The sequence below is a fragment of the Rhinopithecus roxellana genome, chromosome 2, assembly GCF_007565055.1.
Source record: "Rhinopithecus roxellana isolate Shanxi Qingling chromosome 2, ASM756505v1, whole genome shotgun sequence".
NCBI lineage: Eukaryota > Metazoa > Chordata > Mammalia > Primates > Cercopithecidae > Rhinopithecus > Rhinopithecus roxellana.
In genome coordinates, this window is record NC_044550.1 from 50,785,187 (window position 1) to 50,799,137 (window position 13,951).

Consider the following 13,951-nt stretch of genomic DNA (forward strand, 5'->3'; position numbering starts at 1 on the left):
CTGCCAGCGCTGCCCAGCGTGCGTCTGCAATACACGATGCCCCACGCGGGATCAAGCACCCAGGGCTCACCCCCTCACTACCAAGGATATCAAGGTACAGGGATCCGGATTTTTTTTATTGTAATAATTAAGAACAATGTTGCCATTTTAATTTGGCAATGCAAATGATACATAAAAGTGAACGATGGAGACATCCTTACACCAAGCGTTGCCACTATTTACTCAAGACAGTTCACCCGGAGTTGAATTGAGTTGAATCTCAGTCTCAATCTCTCCCCCTTCTCTCTTTGGCAACCCCGCCCCCAATAGTAGATACTAATATTCTCAGTAGGGAAATGTTCAACTCTCTTCCGACTCATAATATTTACATGAGATAAAAAGGGGATCACTCTTTAACATTGAAATATTTGGGAATGACTAACCTCTTTTCCTCCCAATTCCTACCTAGTCCTTCAGAATTCAGTGTCCTGGAGGATATGGGGAGGTCGCTGGAGGGCCAGGCGCAGAGTGGAGACTGAAGGTTGGGTGCCACCGCCAGGGTGGAGTGTCCGAAGGCGAGAAAGGTTTCGTTTGTAACGAAGCCAGAGACATAGGCTCCCCAGTTTCAAGGCTAGGACCGGCTATGCCTGCCACCATCCTCCCGCAGCCTCCTGGCCGAGGTGGCAGGGCGCTGGGGTTTAGACCCAAGCACTGGATCCCCGCGGGGAAATGCAGACGGTCCGCACAGCAGCTCTCTTCTGAAGCAAGAGTCTTGGCTTGACTCCTTAGCATTGTTCATTCTGACGAAGGACTTCACCTTCCCCCAGGTCAGATTCTAAAGTCCATGAAATAATAGATTTAAACCAGTCGTGAAGTTGGCGAAGAAAGATAAAGGAAGAGGAGGACCAAATAACATTGCTTCTATGTTAGAAGGAAATAAAGCTGGCAAATATACCCCTTCCTTCCCCCAGTTTCAAACTCAAGCTCAAGCTGACCCTTAAAAACTAGTGCTTAGAAAGCGAAGGTTATCGAAGCCGAGTACGCCCTCTTGGCTTTTCGTACTTGGACACAAATGAGCGCTTTGACACCGATGGCTAAACTCCATCCGTCGGTGGTGCTGATCAAGTTTTATTCCTGAGCCATTTATTGCGTTTATTTCTGCTTTCTGCGCATTAAAATTGCAATTAATGATCTCATCCAAATTTGCTGTAGCGACCACCTTCCAATGGTGTGTTACTTTAACATGCTGAATTTCCAAAATTGTCAAATGATTTTCCTTCTTCAGCCCGCGGTTCAACCCTGTCGGGAACGTAGAGACCAGTGAGAGATGGAAGAGATTGAGAGAGTAAAGGAAATCACCCTTCAACTCCTAAACTCTAGATAGACATCCTACCACCACTGCCCAGGAGCTGGGACATCTCCATCTCCTGTAGCAACTCTAGAATTGAGAGTAGGGGCCAGAGTTTTGGAGAGGGTTTTCAAAAGCTTACATTTCCCAGGACGTACCTAGATACTTCTGTAACTAAGGTTTCCGCCTGAATTTTGATGATTCTACCCCCATGTAAACCCAAAAGAAATAACAACAACAATCAAAGGGAGAAAAGTTAAGGAAAAAAACTCCCTTACTGTTCTCAGGTCTAAACATCACCTGTCAGATAAATATTCCTATTAAACGGATTCAGTTTTCAGCGAATTGAGTAACCCATAAATGATAATGAACGCGGTGGGAAGCGATGGGAGGGGGAAACTCGGGAATGAGAAAAAATAAAGTGGAGGAGAAAGAACAGAAAAGGAAAGCAGGAGGTGGAAAGATGGAAGAGGACGATCCTTCGGCCTACAAGGGGATTAAGGACATCTATAGGCTTAAGGAGCAACAAATTAATTTACACAATTCTGGGAGAGCCCAGATGGCCTTTAATTAATCCCTTCAAAAGAAGGAGCCAGGCCAGGGCTGCGCCGGCTGCCTGCTCCATTAGCTCCATTTTACAAGGGACCAGACTTAGTTCGAGGTGAGGCGCCCTCCACAGCTAGTGGGGGAAGGGGATAGGATGACGCGAGCGGGCTAGTGGGGAAGCAAGGGAAGAATATGAACTGCTTTTCCATAAAAGGGCTGAGTTTTCATTATTCCTCTCTTAAAAAAGTAATACCCTCTTCGTCTCTGCTTTCCCCTCCCCTTTCTCATTTTATTTAACACAATTAATTGAGGCGGCCACTGGCCCCACCGCGGAACCGCACCACTCGCCAGCTCCCGCCCCTCCTGGCCCCGCCCACAAAAGAATGAAGTAGGGAGCGGGAGGGGACTAGGCGGGCCCGGCCCTAGGTCGCCAGCCTCAGCCAATCAGAGGGCGCGGCGCCCCAAGTGGGCGTGCCCCAGGGGCGACGCGAGGGTCGAGGCGGTGCTCTATTGGACATGGTGGTTACGCCCCCGGTCTGCGCCCGGCTCCCCGGCCCCGGCCGCCTCTGAGTGACGTCCCTCAAAGTTCTCATTTTGGTCCCCCACTTACCCCTCCCTTTCGTCCCCCAGCTAAAGAGGGGTAGGGAGTGATGCAAATGTTTTATTACCTTTGAGAGCTTCATCCGAACTGTCAGGCCCGGAGGGAGAGAGGAAAGGAGAGAAAGAGCGGAGGAGCCGCGAAGAGGGTCAGTTTGGCCAGAGGACAGGACTTAGAAGAGCGAAGCCTGGGAAGCCGCGAAGAAAATGCCAGAGAGGAGAGTCAAAGGCGGAGAGTGAGAGGGAGAGAGGGCGCGGGGGTGGGGCGGGGGTCGCTAGGCCCGTTTACAGAGGTGGACTGACGAGCGGCGCCGAAACCCAGCGGTCAGACTTTTCACACTTAGTCTTTTTTCTGTGCTTTTTGCTCCCCCTTTTTCTTTTCAATATTGCAACACCAGTGCCCCGTGGCCCAGAGGGCAAGGCGGGTGGAGGTGAGGATCTGGGAGCCGCGGGGATCGGTGGCACTGCCCTTTCTGGCTCAGCAGCCCGGGGCAGCGCGAGTGGAGGAAGCCGGCCCAGAGGCTAGATCTCCCGCGGGCTAGATGCGCTTTCTCCCCGGGCACAGTGAGCGCCGAATGCGAATCAGCCGCGCGGCCGAAAGAGCAGCTCATCCCAGTAAGATCAGAGGAGCGCCACGGGCTGCACACGGCGTACTTTGAACCTCCCCAAAGAAAGCAAGCCACCCCCACCCTCCAACTTCAAAGTGGAGATTAGGCAACTAACTTTGCTACAAACTCTCCGGAGCCAGCCTGGGTTTTGTTTTGCTTATTTCTCGGGGGCAGAAGATGAGAAGTAGCGCCCTTTGAACAACTAGGGAAAGTGAAGAAGAGAGAAGAGCCGGGGATCGAATCTAGGACTCGCGGAACGAAAGGACTGTCTAGCCCGCCGGGACGCCTGCTTTTCTCGGCGAGCTGCCGCCTCCCGCGTGGAAGGTTTGGACATCTCTGCTGCGCAGCTAGAGGAGCAACTCCCGGCGGCGGCATTCTTGGCCCAGTTGGCAGCTCGCCTCCGGGCGCGCCGAGTGCCTCTCCGCTCGTGCCCTCGGCGCTTCCGGCTCCTCAGAGCCTCGCCAGGGGCACCAGCCAGAGTCCTCGCTGCAAGGCTACGGGCTCCGGCCTGGCCGTGGGATGTTAGCGGTGGGGGCAATGGAGGGCACCCGGCAGAGCGCATTCCTGCTCAGCAGCCCGCCCCTGGCCGCCCTGCACAGCATGGCCGAGATGAAGACCCCGCTGTACCCTGCCGCGTATCCCCCGCTGCCTACCGGCCCCCCCTCTTCCTCGTCCTCATCGTCGTCCTCCTCGTCGCCATCCCCGCCTCTGGGCACCCACAACCCAGGCGGCCTGAAGCCCCCGGCCACGGGGGGCCTCTCATCCCTTGGCAGCCCCCCGCAGCAGCTCTCGGCCGCCACCCCACATGGTATCAACGACATCCTGAGCCGGCCCTCCATGCCCGTGGCCTCGGGGGCCGCCCTGCCCTCCGCCTCGCCCTCCAGTTCCTCCTCCTCCTCTTCCTCGTCCGCCTCTGCCTCCTCCTCCTCTGCCGCCGCCGCAGCTGCTGCCGCGGCCGCAGCCGCCGCCTCATCCCCGGCGGGGCTGCTGGCTGGACTGCCCCGCTTTAGCAGCCTGAGCCCGCCGCCGCCGCCGCCCGGGCTCTACTTCAGCCCCAGCGCCGCGGCGGTGGCCGCCGTGGGCCGGTACCCCAAGCCGCTGGCTGAGCTGCCCGGCCGGACGCCCATCTTCTGGCCGGGAGTGATGCAGAGTCCGCCTTGGAGGGACGCACGCCTGGCCTGTACCCCTCGTGAGTACAACCACCCGCGCCCCGATGCCCGCCTGCCGTGCCTGTTCTGCCCACTCCCAGGTCGCGGCCCCTGGTGTGCATGCCGCTCGGTTCATCCTGTGGCCCGCCCCAATAGTTTGGCAGCGCCGGAATCACACCAGTTAGGTTGGGCCAGGGCTTCCAGAAAGGGATTCTCGCTTTCCTGAGCTCGCGTGGCTGCATCCAAGCGCCTCCGTCTCTCTAAGTCTTGAGTACGCCTGGGCTGAGCTGGTGTGTGTGTTCGTGTGGACCACAACGCGGTGCTGGACGTGTGTCTAGTCCGAGCCCCTGGCTGTTCCTGAAACGGCCTGCCAGGACCGCAGGCCTGGCCTGGGTTGGAGTGATGGGGAGGAGAGGCCCCTGCATCCCTACTTTCCCCTTTCCTGCCTGCCGTCCAGGGCCCCATTCCGCCTTTGCCAGCCTAACCCGCTGTCTCTCTTCGAAGCAGTGAGGCCCGGCAGCGGTGAGCCCTCCAACGCCCGGGAAGTGTGTGTATTTGCATGCAGGTCTCCTCCTGGGAGAGGAGACCTCTTCGCCCTCGCCGCCTGAGTACACTCGGCCTGGGTGAGCCCGTTGAAGACAGGCCAGCGTCCCCGGGGCAGGGCGAGCGCTTCCAGCCGCTCCCCAGCACTGGGCCCGCGCTTTCCCACCTGCCTCCACTCTAGGGGCTGGCACACTTTGCGTCCGGGCACATCTAGGGACATCGTGGAGCTCAACACCCTAACACAAGAAAGAGCCAGGGGAAGAGCGAGGTGAAGGGACACGGCCTGGGGAAAATGTACCATCCTGCAAAGACCTTGCTTGAGGCATACTGAGTTGCCCCAAGATCGCGCTAGTCTTCAGGGCAGTCGGCCGCAGCGCCGCGGAGGTTTCCAGCCTTCCAGGTGTACTTCGGTTCCCAGCCTGGGGTTCTTTTCTCGATTGGTTCTTCGCTTTTGAGCGAGTCTCGCAAGTTTCTTCCAAGTCTCCGGACCTCCTTAGTGCGGCTGAGCAGCGGTAACTGCAGGAAGTTGGGAAAGCCGAGTGGAGGTTCTCTTGGGAAGCCCGGGGACGGTGGCAACCGGGCCTAGCTGGGGTGCCAGGGAGACGCTATTGTATCGGTTTTGATGGCCGTATTAGGGGCCTCCAACAAAGGCTGGTCCTTTTCCCTCCTCCCCTCTCCCCCTTGGCTGCAGCGACGTTAGACTTGGGGGCGACTTAGCTCTCTTGTGTGCAAAAACAAGGACCCCTTTGTTGCCTGGACACAGGTTAAGGAAGCGTTGAAGGAAAAAAAAAAATCTAGTTATCCTCATGCAAAGGCTCCGGGGCCGAACGAGCACCGACTGGATTAGGAGGGGAGAGTGGCCTTTTTCCGGCACTCGTTAATTTAATGGGGCCTTGCGATTAGGCTCTGGCAAACTTTAGCAATAGGCTCCCTAGCTGTTTGACATCGGTGCTGAGCAGAAGGTATTTACTGCTGCGCCAAACACAAGGCTTTTAAAAAACAGGTGGATGTAAAAAGGCAAAAGGAGACGCGCCGTTAGGCTGGAAGCGCCACTACACTTCTGGTGTACGCCACAGACTGAGCTTTCTTTTCCCCCAAAACACTGTTTTTCGAGTTCGTTTTTTCCCCCAGTGCAGCCGCTTGTAACCGATGGTTTTCCCCCCTCTCTCGTTGTTTATTGGTTCTCACAGATCAAGGATCCATTTTGTTGGACAAAGACGGGAAGAGAAAACACACGAGACCCACTTTTTCCGGACAGCAGATCTTCGCCCTGGAGAAGACTTTCGAACAAACAAAATACTTGGCGGGGCCCGAGAGGGCTCGTTTGGCCTATTCGTTGGGGATGACGGAGAGTCAGGTCAAGGTGAGTGGACCTTGTACACCTAGAGGGATAGGTACCTCACCTGTCACGAGCGGGCGCGCGCACACACAAGGGCGCGCGCACACACACACACACACACACCCCAAACTGACAAACAGTCGCCTGGGAGGTGAGAGTCGGAGGAGCCTGGGGAGAAGTTGAGAGTAGTGAAGGAGGGTGGGGACTACACTGGGGTCTTGCAGGCAGGCAAACTCTTGATGAACAAAAGGAATCAAGCCCCAGCCTTTGAAATTAGGTTAATCTAGATAGCAGCATGTGCTGGGGGATTCACCATTATTAGAGAATAAAAGCATTAATGAAATATCAGCCCAGAGAATAGATCAGGCCAGTCAGACAGCTTCTATATATCCTATCTGTAGAGATATCCAAGTTTTTGTTTGTCAATTCAGGCTCCACTAGTTATATAATTTCCTAATGTAGATCAGTATTACAGGGCTACTCTATTAATTTGCAAGTAAAAATAAATAAATAAATCCACAGGATCTAACCACTTACCATAGATGAACCTGTTTTTTATCTTAGCTTAAGGCAATCGCTTTGGAATAGTAATTTTACAAATGAATTGACAAGATTATTACTAAATTGTAGGCTTGAATTTGGTTTAAAATAAGTTTATCAACAGATTTAAGATTTGCAGTATTCATGACAACAATTTATAATTAAAATATCACTTTCCTTATAATTGAGTTGTACAGTATATTTCCAGGGAAACAAATTTCAGAAATTTTTTTCCTAAAAAATAAAGGGATTGAACAAGCTGGGTAAATTCAATCTGATGGTTTCCTGTATTTCCAATAGTCTCTTTTGTCCTTCTTTTTCAGTTTGTTATGTTTGTTTCTTTGGGGTGTGAGTCTGTTTTCATTAGCTCTATTGTTGCTCCTTAAATTAAGTAGGAATAACATTAGCCATGTCTGCTGGCTAGTGTATTTCCCCCTGGACAGCCATCATAAAATACATTTCAGGAGTGATTCTGCATGTGGCCATTAGGATACCATCACAGTTAAAATTATTTTTGCTGTACAGAGCCTACTGCGATAATCTGGAGATCTTCCTTTTTCACCGTAAATATGTCTATATGGCTAGAAGTGAATTATTATAGCTGTATAAAGAAAATAAAGATCACTTTCTTAACAATTCTGATTCTCTAGATAAAATACATAATGGAAGACAGAATAAAGGGAGGATAATTCAGTATCTCTGGAAAATAGGTTGCTTCTTGCTGATGCTTTAGGTAAAATATATGTCAAGCATCACGAATAAGCTTAAAAATATGTGTATTAAATGTCTTGGGCAGGAACACAATTAAAATAACACTTGAAAGAATAGACATGCCAATTGTGGAAAATAATGTAATTGACAATATTTCCGTTTTAAAAATAACCAATGATAATTCTAGCCTTCGCTTTACTTTGGGCTTATGAAAAACATTAAAGGCGACTTGAAGTTTGTATTTTAACATATTTTTTTTTAAGTGCACCATACATCGAAAGTAAAAACAGGGAGGATATTTTTTATCTACCATGTTTGTACACATTCAGATCTGAGATTAAGTGAAACAAATGTTCAAAAGTGAAAAGGAGAACAGAAGTAATTGGGGCAAATGCTGTGCTTTCCCCCCCACAATCTACATCGAAAAGCAAGTACATGTCAGGTTGTTTGAAATTTCTTAATTTAAGAAAGTAAATAAGGAATAAAATCACAGCCACTGTGGGGCAACTTTATGAAGGGGGAAAAGTTTTCAACTTCAAACTAGAAGGCAGGAAAGTGAACCCACTTTTAGGGACACTCATTTTTAACTTTCCAAGTTTTGTTTTTACTTTTGAGAACTCGCTCGCTGACAACCTCAATAATCTTGTGTTACCATCGCTATGGCAACGGGGGTCAGTTTGTTAGTGCCAGCTACTGCGGGGGGGGCGGGGGGGGGCTTGAGGCGACGGAGACGGACTTTGACGGCCGAGACAAGGGAGGGTTGCAAGGGAGGGCAGCAAGCCTTCGGGGGGCCGCGGGAGGGCCATCGAGATGCGGGGGTGGTAGCATGGCCTGGATCTGCTAGTTCAATTCCTCTCCCTTGTCTCCCCTCTCCTCCCTTTTCTCCGCCTTCAGGTCTGGTTCCAGAACCGCCGGACCAAGTGGAGGAAGAAGCACGCGGCTGAGATGGCCACGGCCAAGAAGAAGCAGGACTCGGAGACCGAGCGCCTCAAGGGGGCCTCGGAGAACGAGGAAGAGGACGACGACTACAACAAGCCTCTGGATCCCAACTCGGACGACGAGAAAATCACGCAGCTGCTGAAGAAGCACAAGTCCAGCAGCGGCGGCGGCGGCGGCCTCCTACTGCACGCGTCCGAGCCGGAGAGCTCATCCTGAACACCGCCGCCCGCCGCACCTTCCCGGCTCTGGCCTCCACTTCTGGGGCCGCGAGGGGCGCTGGGACCGCGCACGCCGCTCCTGGCAGCCCCTCGGGGCCCGGAGGACCCGGCCCTGCCTGAGGGGACCCTTTGCTATTTTTGAGATGTACATATCTATTTTTTTAACCTTGAAGTTGTGGGAGGGGATGTGGGGGAGAGAGACTCCGGGGTTGACAAGGCAAGGAAGACCACCAAATGCACCGCGTAAATGACGCTACTGAAACCCGCAGCTAGGCGACGGTCCCAGCTCTATCCCCATTGGCGGGCAGCGGCCTCAGCGCCCGGGTCCCCCTCGCCCACAGCTTTTGCCCCCGCGGGCGGCGGGGTAGGGGGCGCCGAGAGGTGCTGCGGAAGGGTTCACGCCCACCGCGCGCGGGACCTCGGAGCCAAGCGGGCGGGCGCTGCCACCGATGGGAAGAGGGAGGTTTCTCCCCCCCCACACACTGCTGTGCGACTAAAGTAACCTGTTGAAGGCTCTTTGTAAATAAATCGTGAGTTACACTGACTAGAAGTTACTTTATTGTGAATATTTAAAATGTAAAATGATTTTTTGAATTTCGTATAAAAAGATGGACCTTCTTCCTTCTCCTCCTCCCCTTTGAAGAGCGACTCAAGCCACACCTTCCCTTTTATTTTGAACTTCATTTGAGAAGCGTAGAATAGAATGTCATCACCTTCTCCGGCCCCTCCTCTCGTTCCTCTTTCCTGTTCGGATTTGCAGAATCTCACCTTTCCCCTTCACCTCTTCTCTCCCTGCCCTGCCCTGCCCACCCCTTGGATCTGCACTGCGCTCCCGCATCCCCCGGACTTGAAGTGGAAGACGTGGGAACCAGGGAAGGCCTCTCACCTGCCTCCCTGTTCCTCTCTGAAATTGCACAGTCGTTTGTTGCTATTTATTAGTGATTTAAAGAAAGTATTGGGGAGGGAGGGGCTACAATAGCTTGTATTTAACTCCTTTCTGATAAAAATGCGTGTTAAAGTAGATGGTGGGAATTGTTACAACCGCTCTGGGTCTGAAACATAAAAATCCATTTAGTTGCTGTAATTGAATTTGAAGTGTTTTGTATCATAAGAATACTATAGAATATGTAAATTGTTTTCTTTTTTAAGCTAATAATGGCGATATATTAGCATCTTTAACATTTATTAATTTATATAAGGAATTCGGTTTGTAAAGAGAAGAAAATCCCCTTTGCAAGACCAGTTAAATGTAATGCACTTTCTGTTTCAAAGGATAAATCAAATTAAAAAAACAGTTTGAAGACGTCTGTTGCCTTGAATGAAAGGGTACAGATCATCTGATCTCATCAGAGATCTCAATAAAAGTCAAGACCACAAAGAAATGGTATATCAGTTTCTTGGGTGAAATAGCTGTTACTTAATTTTTTTTTTCCTTTGGAAGAGTGATGTCACATTTCTTGTTCTCCTGGATAGGAAAATAAAAGAAATGCAGTCCCACTCATGGTGATTCTTGAAGAGACTAGTCTAGCTAACTAGCTGCTTCTGATGTCTGTGTTGTCTAATTTCTTCGTGATCGCTTTTTCCTTTTCCAGGAAGTCCCTGGGGTTGGGGGACAGTTGGGAAGAGCTCATTTCCATATATCCAAGATAACTCCTCAGTCAGTCCCTATTCGATTAGCTTAGAGGAGGCAGCAGAGCTGGCTGGTTGAGTAGCGCTGCTATTTGATGCTAATATTTCTCCACCTGTAGTTGTAAGACTGCAGAAATTGTGGAAAGACAGAAGCCGTGATTTTACTAAACATTACTGTAGTAGGATGAATTTAAACAAAGCTTCCTTTAACTGGTGTAAAAATCTTTTAGGGTTAAGAAAGCAATGTCATAGCTTCTCCAGCTGAATTTGAAAAAAAAAAAAAAAGGGGGGGGGGGAAGGCCTGGGCAGTATCACTGTTTTGGGCTCTTTTTGTTTTTAGACACTTGGTTTCAGGCTCAGTGAAATATCATTACCTCCTTAGTGTTTTGGGTTAATGAGCTTGTGTTTAAAGAGAAAAAAAATCAATAGAGTTCAGTAGATTCTTCAGGCTAAAGAAAGTATAGGTCTGTTTTGTTCCCTTGAAAGTAAAAAATAGTTGAAAACTAAAATTTTCACAAATTCCACAAAATGAAATTGCCTGAAGAGAAATTATTGTAGAATGCAATGCTAATAGCACGGTTTAACAGAAGGGCTGAAAATCTGTCCTCTTTTTTGTTTTTTCTAGTTTATGAAGTTCTCAGGGAGTTTCAAACTCTTCTGAATTTCCATCTTCTTAGTATGAGTAAGGTATGTGTCCTTCAGAGGAGCAGCTATTTTGAAGGAGGCTTTGCTGTGCTGGGATAATTTCTATTTTAGCTATGAACAATACCTTCCTTTCTTTCTTTTTCCTTCTTTCATTTTCCTTCCTTTTTTCTTTCCTCCCCTTGTCCTTTCTTCCCTTCCCTTCCCCCTCTCCTTCCTTCCTTCCTTCCTTCCTTCTTTCCCTCCTTCCTTCCTTCCTTCCTTCCTTCTTTCCTTCTTTACCTCCTTCCTTCTTTCCTTCCTTCCCTCCTTCCTTCCTTCCTGCCTTCCTCTTCCTTTTTTCCTTTCTCTCTCCCTCTATATTTCTTTCCCTTTTTTTTAAAAGGACAGCGGTGGGTGGGTAGGGAGGACACATCACCTATTGTCCTGCAACTGTACTTTATCATTTAGTTTTTGAAAATGAGAACATTTTTTCTACTTTATTTCTTTTAGCCTTTACTCACCCCTCTTCTGCCTTGAAAACCCAAGCAACTTTTTATTTATTTATCTTTCTAAAAAAACACAAAAACTCACAATATAATTAGAATGTTATTTCCAGAATATAATAATAGTAGTAGCAGTAGCAGTAGCAGTAAAATAGTAGTACTAGTCACAGAAAACTTGGAACTAAGATTGAAGCTTTTTCTCAAAAAGTAAACAGGTTGATAGCATTTATTCCAAGTTAGAGGTGTGGGAAGAAAACTCTCACAAATCCCTTAGGAAGCGCTCCTCTGTGCTCTTCACCTTTCCATTTCTGAGCATCTGAGAAGGGTGAAAGCTGATGCCTGGATTCCACTCCACAGGCAAATCTGCAGAGGGCGGACGGGTCTTTGCGCTTGCCACCCTGAGTACTGATGTGCTCTGAGGTGTGTGGGTGGCAGCCAGAGTCATGATCTGGGGCCAGGCTGCACTGGCATTTGTTCCTTTTTCTACTTGACTGCAGCAGTGGCTTGAGGTTTCCAGTTAATTTACTTCCACGCAGGACTCCAGCTAGCCCCCAGTTGCAACTGGCCCCGTAAAACTGGGAACGAGAGAGAAGCGGGGCATCTTACCCCTAATTCCCTTGTTCTTGGTTGGTTTGATTTATTTCCATTTATGTGCAACAAGAACAGTTTTTCACAAGGGTTAGTGTGGTGGGGAAACTGAGGAGACACTCTACAGCTCAAGTAATAGTAAGAATCATTTTTCATTTTGGTTCAAAAATTTTATGGCATTAACAACCATAAAGCGCCTGATTAAGTCTGCCAACCAACCATTACAGCTAACGGGGTCATGCTTTAAAAATAAAAAAGTCACAGCACGTGGCCTGATGGACCACCGCATTTAAAAAGGCTTATGGAAAACAGACAAAAACAAGTGTGTGTGTGTGTGTGTGTGTGTGTGTGTGTGTGTGTGTGTGTGTGTTGAAAGAAAGGGTAAAACTGCTTTTTCATTTTTGTTGGTGTGTGTTTCTTTTCCTAAAAAGGAAAAGGCAGTGGGGCTGCATGGGAGATAAAGAGTGGAAGAGAAGGGCCCTAGACCTGTGTCTCACATGTTCCAGCAGCATTCGCTGCTTCTACTCAATTCTCTTTCTGGGCCCCAAAGTCCAGGCTCAATTCTTCCACTTGGTGAGTAATTTTCTCTTTGGTTCACATTCAGGATTCTGTAACTTCAAGCTCCATGCCTTTCTTCCCAGAAGTTGTGATGTGTTGAGTGGCTTTCCAAGCTTGTGAGCAGTTTAATCCACTATTTCTTTCCCTGTTTCGGAGACAGTGGGAAGAGGGGGAACTGAAAACCACTGATTCTCTTCTAGAAATTTCCTCATTGCTCAGTGGGTAAGCAATTTGGACTGCAGGCCGGCTTTTCTTGGAAATGCTTTACTAGGTAACAGAGACCAGGGTGCATTTGCAGCATCTTGGAGCCTAATATTGTGTATTAATAGATGAGTATGTTATTATACCAGCATCAACTTGACCACATTGCCCTGTCCTTTAAGTTGGTGATCAGCAGGGACACACACACACACACACACACACACACACACACGAGGTGAAATTCCACTAGGGAACTCCTAGCACTGAATAGTTTAAAGACACAGTGGCTCCTTTGTTAATCACTGACAATAGGATCTTGTAGTAACAACAAAGGTAAGTGGTAGATTTCTTCTGTAAACTCTACTTTATGTTAATTTGAACAAGTTTCTCTGCACCAAATTTCTTCCTTCTTGCCATACACATAGATACATGCAAAAAGTGCTCTTTCCTCCTCTTGTGACTTTTTTTTTTTCAACAGTTATTCAGGACAATTATTTTATTCCTTTTTTTTGACAGGAAAATGTGCATTTTTTTCTTCTATAGCATTTAGACTGTGAGTTTCAGGAAGAAGCATATTCTCCCTAATGTAGCCCCTTTTAAGATCTGTAGAAAACACAGCACTATAACCCTCTCTCCCAGCCTGTTAATGGAAAGTTTGAATGGGGAGTAATGACGGTTTGAGCAGGAAGACTAAGGAATAGGATATTTTCCTGAAATTGAGCCTTCAGTGTTTCAGAGATTGGCTTAGAGTTGTTCCACAAACTGAAAGTTTATCTGAGAGTGGGTTCACTTTCTAGTCTTCCCCTTTGATCCAACATCGGTCACCCAAAGATGAAAAGTTTAGATGTGCATCATTTGTTCTGATGCTCCAAAGCAGCCACTTTTATTGACTAACATACTTGAAGACTTTAAAGAGTAGAGCATAATGTCTGTGTGGTGTTTGCTATCTACTGGTGGGTGACCAGAATTCTGAAGTAGAAGTTTCATTCAGAGTTTCTATTTTAGTATACTTTGAATAAGGGCTAGTTTGGTTGAAGATATGTTTGAAAATGGATTGCCTCCTCATTGTCAGGAAAGAGTTTTTACTATGTAATTTAAATAAGTGCAAATTATTTTTTCAGAGGAGCCTTACCACCCTTCTGGTATAACATTTTGCCTATGTCTACCTCGGGAAAGCCAAAAGAAATTATGAGACATAATTATCCTATGTATTTACTTATTATAAGGGACAGATACATCAAAATCAGGAAATAAGCTGGTCTATAAATTTCTTTTACCTCTGTAACATATAATTTTATTTTTGGGGGGTTGAGTGGATAAATTATGAAAATA

General features: G+C 48.3%; 1 protein-coding gene across 1 annotated transcript; it reads left to right on the forward strand.

The window, feature by feature from the left end:
- Window positions 1-3,448: 3,448 nt before the first annotated feature.
- On the forward strand, window positions 3,449-8,656 carry NKX6-1 (NK6 homeobox 1). Its single transcript, XM_010376814.2, has 3 exons — window positions 3,449-4,267; window positions 5,960-6,132; window positions 8,254-8,656. The coding sequence occupies exons 1-3, from the start codon at window positions 3,598-3,600 to the stop codon at window positions 8,512-8,514; spliced, it is 1,104 nt and encodes a 367-aa protein (XP_010375116.1). The 5' UTR covers window positions 3,449-3,597; the 3' UTR covers window positions 8,515-8,656.
- Window positions 8,657-13,951: the final 5,295 nt, after the last annotated feature.